We start from the raw sequence: 13,771 nt of genomic DNA, 5'->3' as shown, positions 1-13,771 counted from the left end.
ATGGGTCTGGAGCAGTTATCCCAGCCTCCTCCAGGGCAGAGGCACAGTACATACATGGCCCAGTGCTCTCTCCTCTGCCATATTAAGGACTAGCAGGGACTGGCTTCTAAGAGTTTGATTTCATTGACAACCACTAAGCCACCAGGCAAGCCCCTGGTCTAGGTGATGTGGCCCATATCAGTCAAAAGCCCACCCATAGATCCCTGTTCAGAGCTTTCCCTCCGGCAGCTCTGGGAGGATTCCCCCTGTCCTGCCAGACCTGGGGGGATGGACACATGCCCCTCCACCCTGGACACTCACCACTGGCTGGAAGTCCTGGTGAGTGTGGGCAGGTGAGCGTGTGGGGCGGGCTGGCGGCAGGTGTGCGTAGGAGTTGTGGTGGTGTGGAACTCCGGGGTAAGGCTGTGGGTCTGGCAGACGCGGTGGGTTGGCCAGGATATCATCGGCCCGCCAGGGCCGAGCCGTGGAGTAGGGGTGCTCCCGCCGGGTATATGGGCTGCCCTCGTGAAGCTGCACCAGTGGGGGCTGCAGAGCCGCTACCTCATTGCCCTGAGAATGGAAGTGCACAGTGCCTGGAGTAGCTCCTCGCCTATGGTGTTCCCTTCCCATCTACTTTGTGCTCTTGGGTAGGACGGGGCTAGGCCCATGGTGTTGAGAAGGGAGCTATACCCTGAGCCTTGGGTGCAAGCATGAGCTAGCCCGAGATGCTTGAAGGGTGGCACTGCCCTCTGCTCAGGCCCCATTCCTCCCTGTGCTCGGAAGACAGTCTTCACTCATCACTTAGGGTTCACTAGCTCCCTTAGGGCTCCTGGCTGCTGCTCAGGCTAAGATCCTACATTGTATTAGTCAACTGTCACATGTTGTTGGAACTCACTGAGAGGCTGACTCCAGAAGTGGAGTTGCCCCCTCCTCCCCCCATTCACACCCAAGCATGTTCGTCTCAAAGTATCCTCCAAGGTCCCTCCAAGGTCTGCAGATGGCCCCACTAACTAACTGTGTGGCATGGAGGGAAGAGAGCAGCAAAACAGCCCAAGAGTGAAACACGGTGCCCTGGAGGACAGCTGGAAGGTGAACCATCTCCAGCCAAAGTGACCATGGTTGATCCCATGGCATGAACGTGCCTGCCGGGCAGCTGTGGGGAGCTCAGCCGTGAGTTCAGCCATAGGGAGAAAGCTCAGCGGGAACTCCCGCTGATGTCCATTTCCCTAGTCAGTTTGTGCTGGATGTTGTGAGTGTCCAATTTAGTGACGTCACCTCCCCAGGACTCTCCTGGGAACTCCAGCTGGCTGCCTTAAAGCACTCCCTCCCACTCCAGTCACCAATTTCTGCTAAACGTCTTGATTTGGTAATGCTTTATTTATCTGTCCTCTGTTAATTATCCTTTAACTTCAGTGTGCTGTATACGCAATAAATCCACTCATTCCGCACTCAGAATAAAACTATTGTAGATCATTCTTTGCACTGTACAGAACCATCATCAACCTCCAGCCACCAACACTTGGTTCCCGGACTTCAAGGAACAGTGTGGCCTTCCTGAGCTCTATTACCCATGCTAACTTCTCACAACTGTACAGAGGCAAAATGTTCCTTACCGTCCCATGTGGGTGTATTGTCCGGGCCTCCAGCTGAAAGATAACAATGGGGGGTTACTCCAGCATGCCTCAGGCCCAGAGCCTCTCATCGGTCACCCTCTTCCCACAGGCCCTCCCTCTGGAAGAGGCCTGTAGAAAGAGGGATGTGACTACACCCCACTCTTTGGCACTAAGTGAACAGTGGGCACTGGTTAGACCTACTGCAGACACCAGAGACTCTCCCAGGCCAGATAGAAGGGCTGGTAGTCTGGGAAGGCACTGTAGGACAGGCCTGCCAGGCCCGCAGACCCAGAACCCAAAAGCTGGTACCCAGCAGCCATCCTGCATCTTGAGGCATCCTACCAATACTAAGGATGTTCATCATAGTGGTATTTATTATTTATACATGTGTATGCATATTATATATGTGCACATGCCATGGCATGCATGTGGAGGTCAGAGGACAACCTTGCAGAGTTGGTTCTCTCCTTCCTTCCACCTTTTGGGGAAAGTTCTGAAATCAAACTCAGGTTGACAGGGTTGTGTGGCACATGTCTGTACCCATTGAGCCATCCGGCCAGCCCCCCAGTGGTGTTCATACAGTACAGTGCCGGGATCCCAAGCATATGTAGCTTGCATGCATCTTGAGGCCATCATGCCAAGATGAGCCCTGATGCTCGATCCCATTACATCACCCTGACAGGATAGCTCAAGAACCTCGGCCATGAGTCGCCTGGGGTCTAGTGTCAGGACCCTACCTCACGGTGCACTGCTGTGGGTAGGATATGAACTCATGTCCCCCCACCCCCACCCCTGGTCCCCAGCTGGCAGTAGGTCACAGCCCCACTTCCTGGCTGCTTGCGGCTTCCTGACTACAGAAGCAATGTGACCAGCTGCCTGGCATCCCTGCCACTGCGCTTTTGTCAACTGCGATGGACCGGAAGTAACCTGTCCTCCCCTGAGCTACTTTTTGTTGGGTATTTGGTCTCAGCCACAGTCAAAGTAACTAATAAACATTCGTTTACCGCTACCCCTCAAAGTGCAGAGGAACCCGCTTACTATTCTTTAAAGTTCAGAAATCCGTCCATCCTTGTGGATGGGTGTGGGAGGGAGGGTCCCCGAGAACTCACCAGCACCTTCCGGAAGCCATTTCTAACACGCACGTACAGCTCTTCCCTCTCGGCCACAAAGATGAGCCAGCCCTCGGGCACCTCACGCACCTTGTCCAGCATGGTCTGGTATGTGGCCCAGATCCTCACCTGCTGGAATCCCAACCCAAGCCCAGTGTGGGACCTACTGCCCAGAGCACTCAGACTTCCCAGGATTTGGGAGGCCAGAGGGTGACCCTGAGTAGGCACCCTTCTTTGTTGGGCTGTCCCTGAGAAGGAGGAGTGGAGGTTGTAGCAGTGAGTGCCTTGGAGATCCCATGGTTCCACAGACACTGGACTCTGCACCCAGTGGACTGATGGTGGGGACTTCCTGACGTACCACCTGCCTCCCCAGCCCTATTCCAGATCCTCAGACCTTGGCCAACGGGATACTTACCCCAGCAGAGGCACCCATGGCTCCTGGGGGACCTGGGGGGCCAGGGGGTCCCGGAGGACCAGGAACACTGACAGCTATAAGAAAGATCAAGCTAGGAACCCCTGGCCACATGGGTAGCCCTCAGGGACCCAGGCCCACTCCCCATTCTCCACATACTTACTCTGCCTATGAGGGCCAGGGAACGATGGAGGTCCTGGAGGCCCTGGAGGTCCTGGGGGGCCCTGACGCCCCTCATAGCCAATGCCAGGAGGTCCCTGAGGGCCAGGAGGACCAGGTGGGCCCCGGATACTTTCTCCCTTTGGACCCTAGGAACAACAAGGAAATCTTCCATTGTACCCTGAACACCGTAGGCTGGGACTGTACTTGCTCAGAGCCCCAGAAGTGGAAGTAGCCTTTGAGACGGGTACAGCCCTGCCTACCACAGGGCCCCTTTTGCTGGAGATGCGATCCCAGGACAAAGCACCAGCCCCAAGGCCTCCCAGGACTCCTGCTCCCTTGAGTTCTCGTGACTGCTGTGATGCTACACCCCTGGGGTCTGCTCAATGCTGCTCAAAGCCAGGGACAGCAGCAGATGGGTTAACAGCAGGGGAGTGGCCACAAGGCACAAATGAGGCCACCCTGGTTCCTATGCCCACCCAGCGTCATGCCCACAGAGGAGCCAATAAATGTAGGGTCTTAGGCAGCCGAGCTGGCAGGGTTTGGTCTGAGTCTTTCAGGGTACACAACCCCACAGTGTGTGGACACCTGCAGGAGGCCTGGGGCTCAGGCTTACCGGAATCCCAGGGTAGCCAGGGGGGCCGGGTGGTCCAGGCACACCTGAGCTGAAGAATCCACCACCAGCCGCCCCAGGTTCTCCTCTCTCTCCTTTCTGTCCAGCGTCCCCTCGGTCTCCTTTGTCACCCTACAGGTGAAAACGGTTATGTGAGCCAGGTTGGGGGTGATAGGCTGGCACTGACCCCGTGACTCATGGGCACACCTCCTTGGTCCCCTAGCGCTTGCCCCTCCCGGATCCAGCTGGGCTCCCACTTCCTGTTGTATCAGCCCCACCCCCACCGGCCTGGGACAGACGGGTGTCTGGAGGGAAGGACACTACCCACTACCACAAGGCCAGGGTTCCTCGTGGAGCCAGAAGAAAGTGGCATGGCTGAAATGTCAGTGGACTCTTGTCGCCAGGGACAAAGGCACCTGCCCGGACACCAGCCACTCACTCCATCAGGACATCCACTTCCCCTCAACTTGACCAACAGTCTCACCCACCTTCATTTCAGCTCCCAGATTGAAGAAGTCAATGGGGAACTGCCCTGCAGGGTAGGAAGGCAGGTTGGGAGCCTACTAAGATGGCAGTATTGACTGCAGCGTTTGTGCTCCCCTCCCCCACCCCACCCGCCTCCATTGACTTGTGTGGGGACCACACATAGTCTTACATTTACTCCTGGTGAATGGATTTTTTTTTTTTCCCCACAGTTGCGTTTGCCAATGTTAACCCTGTCTATCCAGTGGCCTGCAGAGACGCACTCACTCACTCTGACAGTCACCCTACAGATCCGGTGTGCGCTCGGGATCTGTGTAAACTGGCTGCTTCTTTCTCTAGGCTCCTTGCTTCAAGCTGCCTGGTCCTGTTCCCTCAGGCATAGAGTCAGCGAGGCCCAGGGCCCCTGTTGTCTCTGTCAGTTCACAGAGGTGGGGAGATGTTTTGGGCATCTTCAAAGAATTAACTTGATCTCTGGAACTTTGTTTTGATCTTTGTTATTTCATACATAAATAAAACATAACTTCATTTATTTTTGTCTCTAAAATGTCTTCCTGTTTTCATCAAATGTGATGTTTGCTTTCTAGTACCTTGGGCTGGAGGCACAGAAACATTCCATTTAAGGCTGTAATTTTGTGAACAAAGGACTTGACCCACTTTTCCAGGGATAGCAACCTTGGGTTAGTTTTTCCTGTTTCTGTCTTCCCGGAAGCCCCCGCCTTGTGGAATCACTCTGTCTTGGAGGCCCGTCGCTGCTCCATGAGATGGTCAAGAGCAGCCATGCCAACCCTCAGCCCAGCCACCTTTCAGGTGTGTCACCTGGGATTGGAGGTGACAGTGGCCACTAGCAGGACCCAAGCTCCAGCCCCTGTCCTAGGACCTCTGTAGAACCGGGCCATGGTCTGTGGGTCCCATTGACTCCGCCCAGTGGGGACTTAGAGGACCCAGCTATTCAGGCTTCTGAGATGCGTTACCAGCATCACCATCCCAGGCTGCCTCAGGGCCTTTGGCTTCTCCTTTGACATGCAAACTGCCTGGACCAGTACCACTGCAGGTGCTCACTCACCACGGACTTCTGCTACATTCACAAGACTCCACCCCCTAAACCTGCAGAACCCGCTTCGGCCTGCAGGCACTAGTCCCTGTGGCTGGCATGTGGCCAGCAGTGAGGTAGACAAGCATCGGTGCCTGCTGAGCCCTTCCGTCTCCAGGTTACATTTTTCCGATGACGGCACATTTTTCTTACTTTCTGTCAGCCATCTTCTGTATCGTGGGGTTCTGTTATTGTAGGCACACGAGTTCGGTTGCTGGATTGTTGTGGCAGATCGATTTTGATCAAGATGAGTGCTTTTTAAATTCCAGTCATCACACACACACACACACACACACACACACACACACACACACGCTTTGCTGGCCATCGCTAGCTCCCTTCTCCTGGGACAGTTCCCTCCATCTTGATCTTCTAGCTTGCCCTCATCCGAAGGGAGGGGTCCCCCTGTGTCTCTCTGGGCAGCCAGTCCACTCCCATCCCAACTTCCGACAGAAGCACCCACGTTCAACTGCTGACAACCTGGGTTCAAATCTCTTTCGTCCATTATCTCCTATGTGTCCCTGCTCCTCCTCCTTCTCGTCTTCATTTGCATCCAGCTCTGCTCTGGGTTTCTGTGTCATTTATCTGTGCATCAGGCATCCAGCAGCACATTCTTCTGTTTTTGGCTTTCTTTTCAAGGTCATATGCACCCTTGACCTCAGCTGAACATCAGAGAGAGCCTGCGCTCCTCCGGAGAGTCTGGGCCGGTGGCTACGCAGCCTGGAATCCCCCTGCTGTGCTGGTCAGCTGTTGCCGACCTCCCCACCCTTCCTGGGCACTGCTTCAGTCTCTCCCAGGAGGCTCGCACTGCACATCCGGCTGCTCGCTGCCTTGTGCAGAGTCATACTCCCGGCTGTGGAATTCTGTAGCACGAGCCTCCCTCTGATGCTCTGAAACACGCAGGGGCTTCTGGCTTCACTCACTTCTGCCTGTCTTCTTGGGCATCTTTTGACTATGGGACGCACTGCAAATGTTTTTTTCAGCTTCGGAAACTCTGGGCCATTTTTGCCCTCAACTGCTGTTTCTCAGTGGCAAGCATGCTAGACCATTGCTGTGACCTCCCTCTGTGGACCTTCCGCTCTCTTCCTGTGCTTCCACTGGCTAGGTGCTGAGAGGGCCTCTCCCGGCTTACCCTTGCTGTCCTGTTGGGGGCATTGTATCCCCGAGTACTCTGAACTCTTGTATCCCAGGATTTACCCAGACAGCCTTCTGCTCTCTGAGATGATTCTCTTTCCTTTTAGCTTTGGGGCATGGTACCCTCTAAGTCTTGGTCCCAGCCTGGTAACCACCTCCCAGGAGGCCTGGGTATCTGGTTGGGTCTCTGTTCCAGTGCCTGTGTCTTCCTTACCACGTCGCACACTCTGAGTGCGTGGGCAGAATCTGGAGCTGGACAGTGAGCAGGGAGCCCACTGGCACATGAATGAATGCTAATACTTTTGTGGTTCAAGGGGAGTGGCCTCAGCTCTCTTCCCCACTGGTCCTCCCTCTATCTCACGGGAGGCTTCTCAACATTTATCCTGCTTTCCCAGATGGTCTTGGTGGAGGTTGGTCAGACCAACATGGGAGCTGGCAGGGAACACTCACTGCTCACTGGGAAGAGCAGCCCCACTGGTATCTATCAATAAATGGGGTGATGGGGGCATCCCACTGAGCTGCTCTTCCCCACAGCCCTCCCAGGCTCTGGGCCCCAAGATGATGGCTGATTAGTGTCCCTCGATCCAGGTGCTTTGTCCCTCCAGAGGGTTGGGCAGTCACCACAGTGTAGTGGATGTCCAGCACCCCAAGGCTCTCGTGCCCCACCCCGGGGCTGGCTGTACCCAATGACCCTCAGCCTGGACCTTGCAGCGCATGCTCACCTGGAGGCCCAGGTGGGCCCACCTCTCCTTTGTCACCCTTTGGTCCTGAAGGCCCCTGCACACCTGGAGGAAGAGACCCCAAGGCTATCAGAGAAAACGAGGTCAAGGCCCCTCCCACTAGTGTCCCCAGTCATGATAACTATTGTGTGCACAGGATGGACCTAGACCAGAAAGTCTGCAGATGGGTGGGGGGCTGGGGGACACAGTCAGCATCAGAGCTCATGAGGAGCCTAGGTGGGGGGGGTGCTGCTCTATGTTCCCACTGATAGAAGGGTGGGGCTGCTCCTGCACCTACCCCGAGAAATCTTGGGTGGACATCCCCAGCACCAGAGCCCCTAGTTAGACTCCCTGGACATCCATGCCAGGTATGTGTGATATTGGGAGTAGAGTAAGGTTGAGGACATGACTCAGGAACAAGATACCCAGAGCTGGAGAGAGTCAAGTCCCACAACTCCATTTCCCTCGTCAGTTTGAGGTTACTATGCCGGTGCCAGCTTCCTGCCAGAGCCCAGACTTCCGCACACACTGTGAACCCTGGAGCTCTCTCTTACCTTGCTGTCCCGGTAGTCCAGGTCGGCCAGACTCCACAAACGCCTACAAAGAACAAGTGTGGGTGGTGGGGGTGGGGGGGATGCTGAGGGACAGTGTTCTAGAAAGCAAGACTACCAGGGTCCCCAAGGCAAGAAATCCCAGGGCCCCTCTCCAGGGCCAAACCAGAATCCTTTTCAAGGAACTCTGAAGCGGGGCAGGGTCTATATAAGAGTCCTAGTCACAGTGACCTGCCCTCATAGGTCACCTCTTCCCTTTACTATGTCTGGTAAAACTGGGGTACCCCCAGCACCTGGGTCAGGATCCTGAGTCATTCCAGTGTGAGGCTGTCTTCAAGCCGAAGAGTTAACTCACTGCTTATCCACTGCCCCCAGGTGCAGCCTCCCCGACAGACCCATCCCAGAGATACCCAGAGAGGATTCCAAAGCCCGAGATGGGAGAGAAGCCTCCACAGAATGAGGCTCTGGCCACTTACATTGCTGTCATAGATGGGCATCCCAGGAGGACCTGGGGGGCCTGGAGGTCCAGGGGGGCCAGGCATTCCCTGTGGAGGGACAGAAAGTTCTGGTTAGTCAAGGTAACCCCTAAGCCTTGTTCTATAGGCGAGGGCAGCAGACACGGGCTGGAATTCTTCTGAAAAGCAGTCAGATCAGAAAGCTGAATGCATTTGATGACATAAAAATCAAGAATGCCTTACTGACTGACTCTGGTCCATGTGCCTGCCAACTGGGCCTGCCTGTTTCCTGCCCAGGGGCCTCTCAGGGAGGGAAGTAAAGCCACACAGGCTGTGAATAACCGCTGTTGAAATAGCTGTGCTCCTCCTGAGATCACTAGCTGCAAACTCGGGGCTAGCTCACTCAAGAAGGCTCTGACTTGAATGAATGAAGTTGCATTTCAATGTATTCAAAGAAAGGGACAACCTGGCCCAAGCTCTGATGATCACACACTGCTTCTGCGAAGGACCTCTGTGCAGAGCCCCAAGGACCCAGGAAAGGAATAGGCATGACCAGGCACCTTGCATGGCATGCCTTCCCCAGGACAGCTTGGGAGCGGGGGAAATGGGGGGTGGGCTGTGAGCAACTATTACTTGCTGGCACCTCAGATTAAAGGATATGCTCCCCACAAGGAAAACAGTATTTAACCTGATTTTAAAAATCCTAACTGAGGATGAAATCCAAGAGCCAGTCTTTTCCATCGGGATGGATGGGATTGACCTGTGACTGTGCTGGTCCAGCAGCTCTACAAACACTCTTGATTTTGCATGGTGCTAGGAGCCGTTAGTGCACAGAGGCGGCGGCGGCGGCAGGCAAGAAGCCCGCAGCAGCAGTGAGCGTCAGGAGCGTGAACTCTCAGAAGTACTTATATCTGGATTATATCTGGATTTCCACACCCATCTCTGCTCTGGGCAAAGCAGGTGGGAGGCAGGAGTCACGGGCTGGATGCAGTCATCCTGTGGGCAGGCCCTGAGTCTCTGAGTGGCTGCCCCCAGTAGAAAAAGGCAAGAGAGGCCATGAGACAAAAGCCCTCAAGTCCCTAAGGCAGCAGGTGTTTTAAGAGTCACGAAGCTGTGTTGGTGGATCCAGAGAAGGTATGCCCAAGGCCCTGTGGTTCTCTCTCTTGGGAATAGGAATGTTTGTGCACATGTAGTTGTGAGTATGCCCACATACATACATACATACATACATACATACATACAAACATACACACACACATACATATATATACATAATGTATGTATGTATTTATGCAAGTGTACCTGTCAGGACCAACCTGTCTAGTTACACCATCAGCCATCTGAAACAGCCTGCTAGATGACCTGAGGGGCCCTGGCCTAGCCATTCTTGTTCCCTGGTGTTCTAAGCCACCCATTCACCATTACAGGACACTCACCCTCATGCTGAACCCAAGGCTGGCATCTCCAGGCTCCCCTTTCTCTCCCTTTAATCCATTTGTGCCAGGACGACCCTGGGCAGAATAGAACAGCAGGGATTGTTGGGCACTGGACAGCCTGTACGTAGCCCCATCCTTCCCATGGTCAAGCCTTCAAATTCACACTCTTGCCCAGAACCTAGGGGAGGAGACTGACTAGAAGGTCCCAGGCCCCTTTTATACCCAGGGCCTTCTATGGGGTGCACTGGCCACATAGATATGATTGCTGTACCCAGGGGAAGGACAGGAGGGGAAAGCTGTCCATTTTCTCCAAGGCCAAGCCCTCTGTAGGCCCCAGGTGCTCTCCACCCACTATGTCCAACTTGTAGGCCACCAAATCCTCACCGGCCGTCCAGGGAAGCCGATTTCACCCTTGTGCCCCGGGCGCCCATAAGGACCCTACAGAGAGAATGGTTAGTTGAAGGGTGGGTGGGGCCTCCTAGTGAAGAGGGAGGGGCCATCCCAGGAAAGGACCAGGGCTGCCATCTTGGAGGAACTGCCTGTTGTCATCTGGAGCACCCAGCCCCCACCCCACGTTCTCAATGTGGCAGTGGATACAAACACGGGGCCATGAACTCTGTGTAACACAGAAGGGCATTACTCACCGGCGGTCCTCGAAAGCCTTGTTCTCCCTGAACAGAGAATCAGTGGTAGGTCAGGGAGCTATGGCTAACCCCACCCACTGCCTCCTAGAGCCCCTGTACCCATCTGCATATGCTAGGTCGGCAACCAAGGCCAGGAAAACAGGATGGACACCAGCATTAGGTACCGGGTCTGGTTTGAGACACAGATGGATGCGCCCTGGGTCTGTGCGGGTGGGATCCAACTTATACAGTGGACAGCTAAGGCCACCCAGGTCTTACTCAGCTATACAGCCTCTGTGAGCAGAGGGTTCTCTGGGCCTGGGGAAGCATTAGTTCACTCCCTTGTAGTGAACTAATTGTAGGCCAGCGAGAATCCATTCCTCACAGCCACCAAGGCTTTCCAAGGCCCTTCCCCCAGTACCTTCTTGGAAGACCTGCTAGAGACAAACAGTCTGAGGAACAAGTCCTGGCCAGCTGAGCACAGGCTTGTGTTCAGGTTCCTGCAGGCTCAGGACCATAGGAAGGAGGAGGTCTAGATACCCCAGTCGCACAGGGGAGATGGATACCTGCACGTGGGGTGGCCTCAGCAGGCCTTGGGCCCCTTCATCTCCCACAGGCAAAGGCCAGGCAGAAGAGTGAGCACCCTGGGCCCTGACCTATATCACCAACCTCCTATAGGTGAGCTCAGCCAACAGTAGCAAGGGGATAATGCAAGCCTCTGGCAAGTTTGGGGGCCAGGAGGACTCAGCCAGGATGGTTTTAAGAGGCAAAGGAAAGGAACAGAATCAGGGTATGGAAGGCGTGGGAACCCCATTCAGGAGAGGTTCACATGTGTCATGATCCTGCCTCTCTGTCAGGATGCCCCTACCCATGCTGTCTTCACAATGACAGGGAACCCCAATTCTCACCTTGGCTCCTTTCTGGGCGTGGCCCAAGGCTCTACCATCAGGGCCAAAGATGGCACCTGGCTCTCCCTTCTCACCCTGAAATGGCAGGAGAGGGAGGGCAGGTCAGGGCTCAGCCATAAGACCTCAGAGAGCCCTGAAAACAGAAACAGAGGAAGGGGTCCTGGCCTGCCATGGGGAGGTTATGACCAGAGCCCTCTGAGTTAGGGCAATAGAGACGGCATGTCCAAGTATCCTCAGGGCCCAGTCTGCCTCAAGAGCCATCACCTGGGTAGACAGGCTAGCACACCTTGGCTGGAGCAGGTCGGTGGTTCCTAAGAAAGGAGCAGATGGTACCCCAGCCCCTTACCTTGGGCCCTGGAGGGCCCTGCTCGCCTTTGGAACCCAGGTCACCCTTCGGTCCGGCAGGTCCCTACAGCAAAGGCCAGATAGGAATGAGAGTCCCTGACCCCAATGTTCCTTAGTCCCCATATCCCCCATATTCTGTGCCCTGGGGTTGCTCCCTGGTTATGTGCCAGCCCTTCAGGGTCCTGAATAATTATAGATGGCAAGGGCACCATGCTATACCCTCCAGACCCCATTACCTTCCTGATAGCATCATGTCCTCAAGGACAGTGACTGTCCCCACCAAAGCACACACTATTGTCCTGTGTGTACCAAGAGCAGGGCCCATCTCCCCCACTCCCCGCCCCTCCACGCCGGGGCATTGCTGGGCAAGCATGCAGCTCTGCAGCAAAGCTACTTACAGGAAAGCCTGCGTACCCTGGCTTGCCCTATGGAAAGAAGAGCACCATGAGTTTTTGAGCCATACTGCTCTCGCGGGTGTTCTGACCCAGCTCCCCTGGACCCTCCATGGAAGCAAGATGGCACTTACCTCAGGTCCTGGCGTGCTCACTACTGCTCTCTGTCCCCAGGCCATTGGGAGAGATAAATTAGAGAAAAAGAAAAGAAATTTGCCTTTGAGTTGAAAGCCACTTGGCATCATACTAGCCGCAAACACACTAAAGCAAGTCCAAAGTGGAATTTAGAAGAAAACTGTGTATTCAGCAGTATGCAGTATTCTCTCTGCAAGTGCCCAGGTGACAATGGACCCATTTCTTGGGGAGTCCCCCTTCCCATGAAAGACTCTCCCATCACGGACCGGCCAGGGCTGGCATCACTCTACAGTCCTGTTACACACTTACCCTGCTGAATATGCTCGGGCTCATCTTGGGGAAGCAGCCCCACCCACTGGGGACTTTTCCTATGCCTCATTGCCATACCAATGTCCCCTGAATGAAGATGACCAGCTGTGGCTTTTGGAGCTCTCCTGGTCCCAGAGCCCTTGCTCCTGCCTTCCCCCAGGCCTCACTAAAATGCCACCTTCTTTTATCAGTCCCATGGCGTCTGTCCAGTCCTGGAAGCATGAGGCCTGGCCAGGTACTCCTGTGACCATTCACAGCCTCGCTCCCAGGACTCTACTGTCCCCATCTCAGAACTGAGGGTCCCAGGAATCCAGAAGGGGAACTAACCAGCCAGGATCACAGGTGACAACTTCAGCTTGGATTTGAGCCCAACTGTCACCCCCGCCACACTCCAGCTCTGTCTAGGGCAGCCTCTCCCCTGCATTCTCAGCTCCCCTGGGCCCTGCATCTGACACCCGGAGACTTGGGCTTCTTGCTGCAGAGAAGTGAGCTTGGGAAGCAGCTTGGCCCCTGGGTTCTATGGTGGGGCTGGGAAGGACCCATTTACTCCGGGGCTAGGCCACTTGAGTATGTTGCTAGAGGCACCACGAAACGGCAGTGGTGGCCTTCACAACCAAGAAGGCTGAGAAGCTCTGGCAAGGAGAGAGCTACTCGCCAACACAGCCTTTTCGTGAGACACCATGGCTCCTCATGCCATTCTGACGAGGCAGGCCAACTACGGGCAATTCCTAGACCGAGAGATGAGTCCCTGCCGCACTCCACGGTGTACTTACATCCTCATTCGACACATAGACCACAGGCCCTGGAGGTCCTGGGGGGCCAGGGAGGCCTGGTAGCCCCACTCCATCTTTTCCTGGGTTTCCCTGGAAGAGAATGGCAAAGAGGTAATGGTTCTGGTTCCTCTGGCCAGGACCCCAGAGCCTACCCATAGCCCAGGTACTAGGTTTGTAGACAGTAGCTGAGAGCTACTCCTGCTGACCTAAGGGTCTCTGCTCAGCTCTCTGAGGTTACATGGGTGGCCAGGTGGTTTGGGCCTGAGGCTGGGGCATGATGGGATTCCTCTCCCTGAGGCCTAGGCAGCTCAACTCTTTGACCACTGGGTACCTATGACTACAGAGACACTCACCTTTTCTCCCTGGCTCCCTTTCTCTCCTTTTAGCCCCTGCAGAGACAGAGGAAATGGGTCATTGTAGACAGAACCAGAGTCCCTTCAGGGACCAGCCTACCTGGGCCTGGCTTCCAAGGTAGACAGGGATTCTGTGTTTCCTAGAACCTTGGAGAACAGAGATAGACACCCAAAACCCTG

General features: G+C 55.1%; 1 protein-coding gene across 5 annotated transcripts in view; it reads right to left on the bottom strand.

The window, feature by feature from the left end:
- Col18a1 (collagen type XVIII alpha 1 chain) overlaps positions 1-13,771 on the bottom strand; it is a 113,448-nt gene that overhangs the window by 3,085 nt on the left and 96,592 nt on the right. For 3 of the 5 annotated variants that reach the window (XM_052744600.1, XM_052744597.1, XM_052744599.1), the window contains 19 exons: positions 13,592-13,627; positions 13,239-13,328; positions 12,156-12,185; positions 12,028-12,054; positions 11,631-11,693; positions 11,285-11,359; positions 10,398-10,424; positions 10,138-10,191; positions 9,754-9,828; positions 8,339-8,407; positions 7,866-7,908; positions 7,315-7,377; positions 4,374-4,417; positions 3,889-4,017; positions 3,277-3,421; positions 3,117-3,190; positions 2,702-2,833; positions 1,593-1,625; positions 301-549 (listed from right to left, as the gene is read on the bottom strand). In XM_052744600.1, the coding sequence (XP_052600560.1) occupies positions 301-549; positions 1,593-1,625; positions 2,702-2,833; positions 3,117-3,190; positions 3,277-3,421; positions 3,889-4,017; positions 4,374-4,417; positions 7,315-7,377; positions 7,866-7,908; positions 8,339-8,407; positions 9,754-9,828; positions 10,138-10,191; positions 10,398-10,424; positions 11,285-11,359; positions 11,631-11,693; positions 12,028-12,054; positions 12,156-12,185; positions 13,239-13,328; positions 13,592-13,627 (1,458 nt within the window). The remainder of the gene's footprint in view (positions 1-300; positions 550-1,592; positions 1,626-2,701; positions 2,834-3,116; positions 3,191-3,276; positions 3,422-3,888; positions 4,018-4,373; positions 4,418-7,314; positions 7,378-7,865; positions 7,909-8,338; positions 8,408-9,753; positions 9,829-10,137; positions 10,192-10,397; positions 10,425-11,284; positions 11,360-11,630; positions 11,694-12,027; positions 12,055-12,155; positions 12,186-13,238; positions 13,329-13,591; positions 13,628-13,771) is intronic. The other 2 variants (XM_052744598.1, XM_052744601.1) reach the window with 1 other exon arrangement.

This window comes from Peromyscus californicus, unplaced genomic scaffold (assembly GCF_007827085.1).
Source record: "Peromyscus californicus insignis strain IS unplaced genomic scaffold, ASM782708v3 Scaffold_19__1_contigs__length_69161282, whole genome shotgun sequence".
In the NCBI taxonomy this organism is placed as follows: domain Eukaryota; kingdom Metazoa; phylum Chordata; class Mammalia; order Rodentia; family Cricetidae; genus Peromyscus; species Peromyscus californicus.
This window is presented reverse-complemented; position numbering and strand designations above follow the sequence as displayed.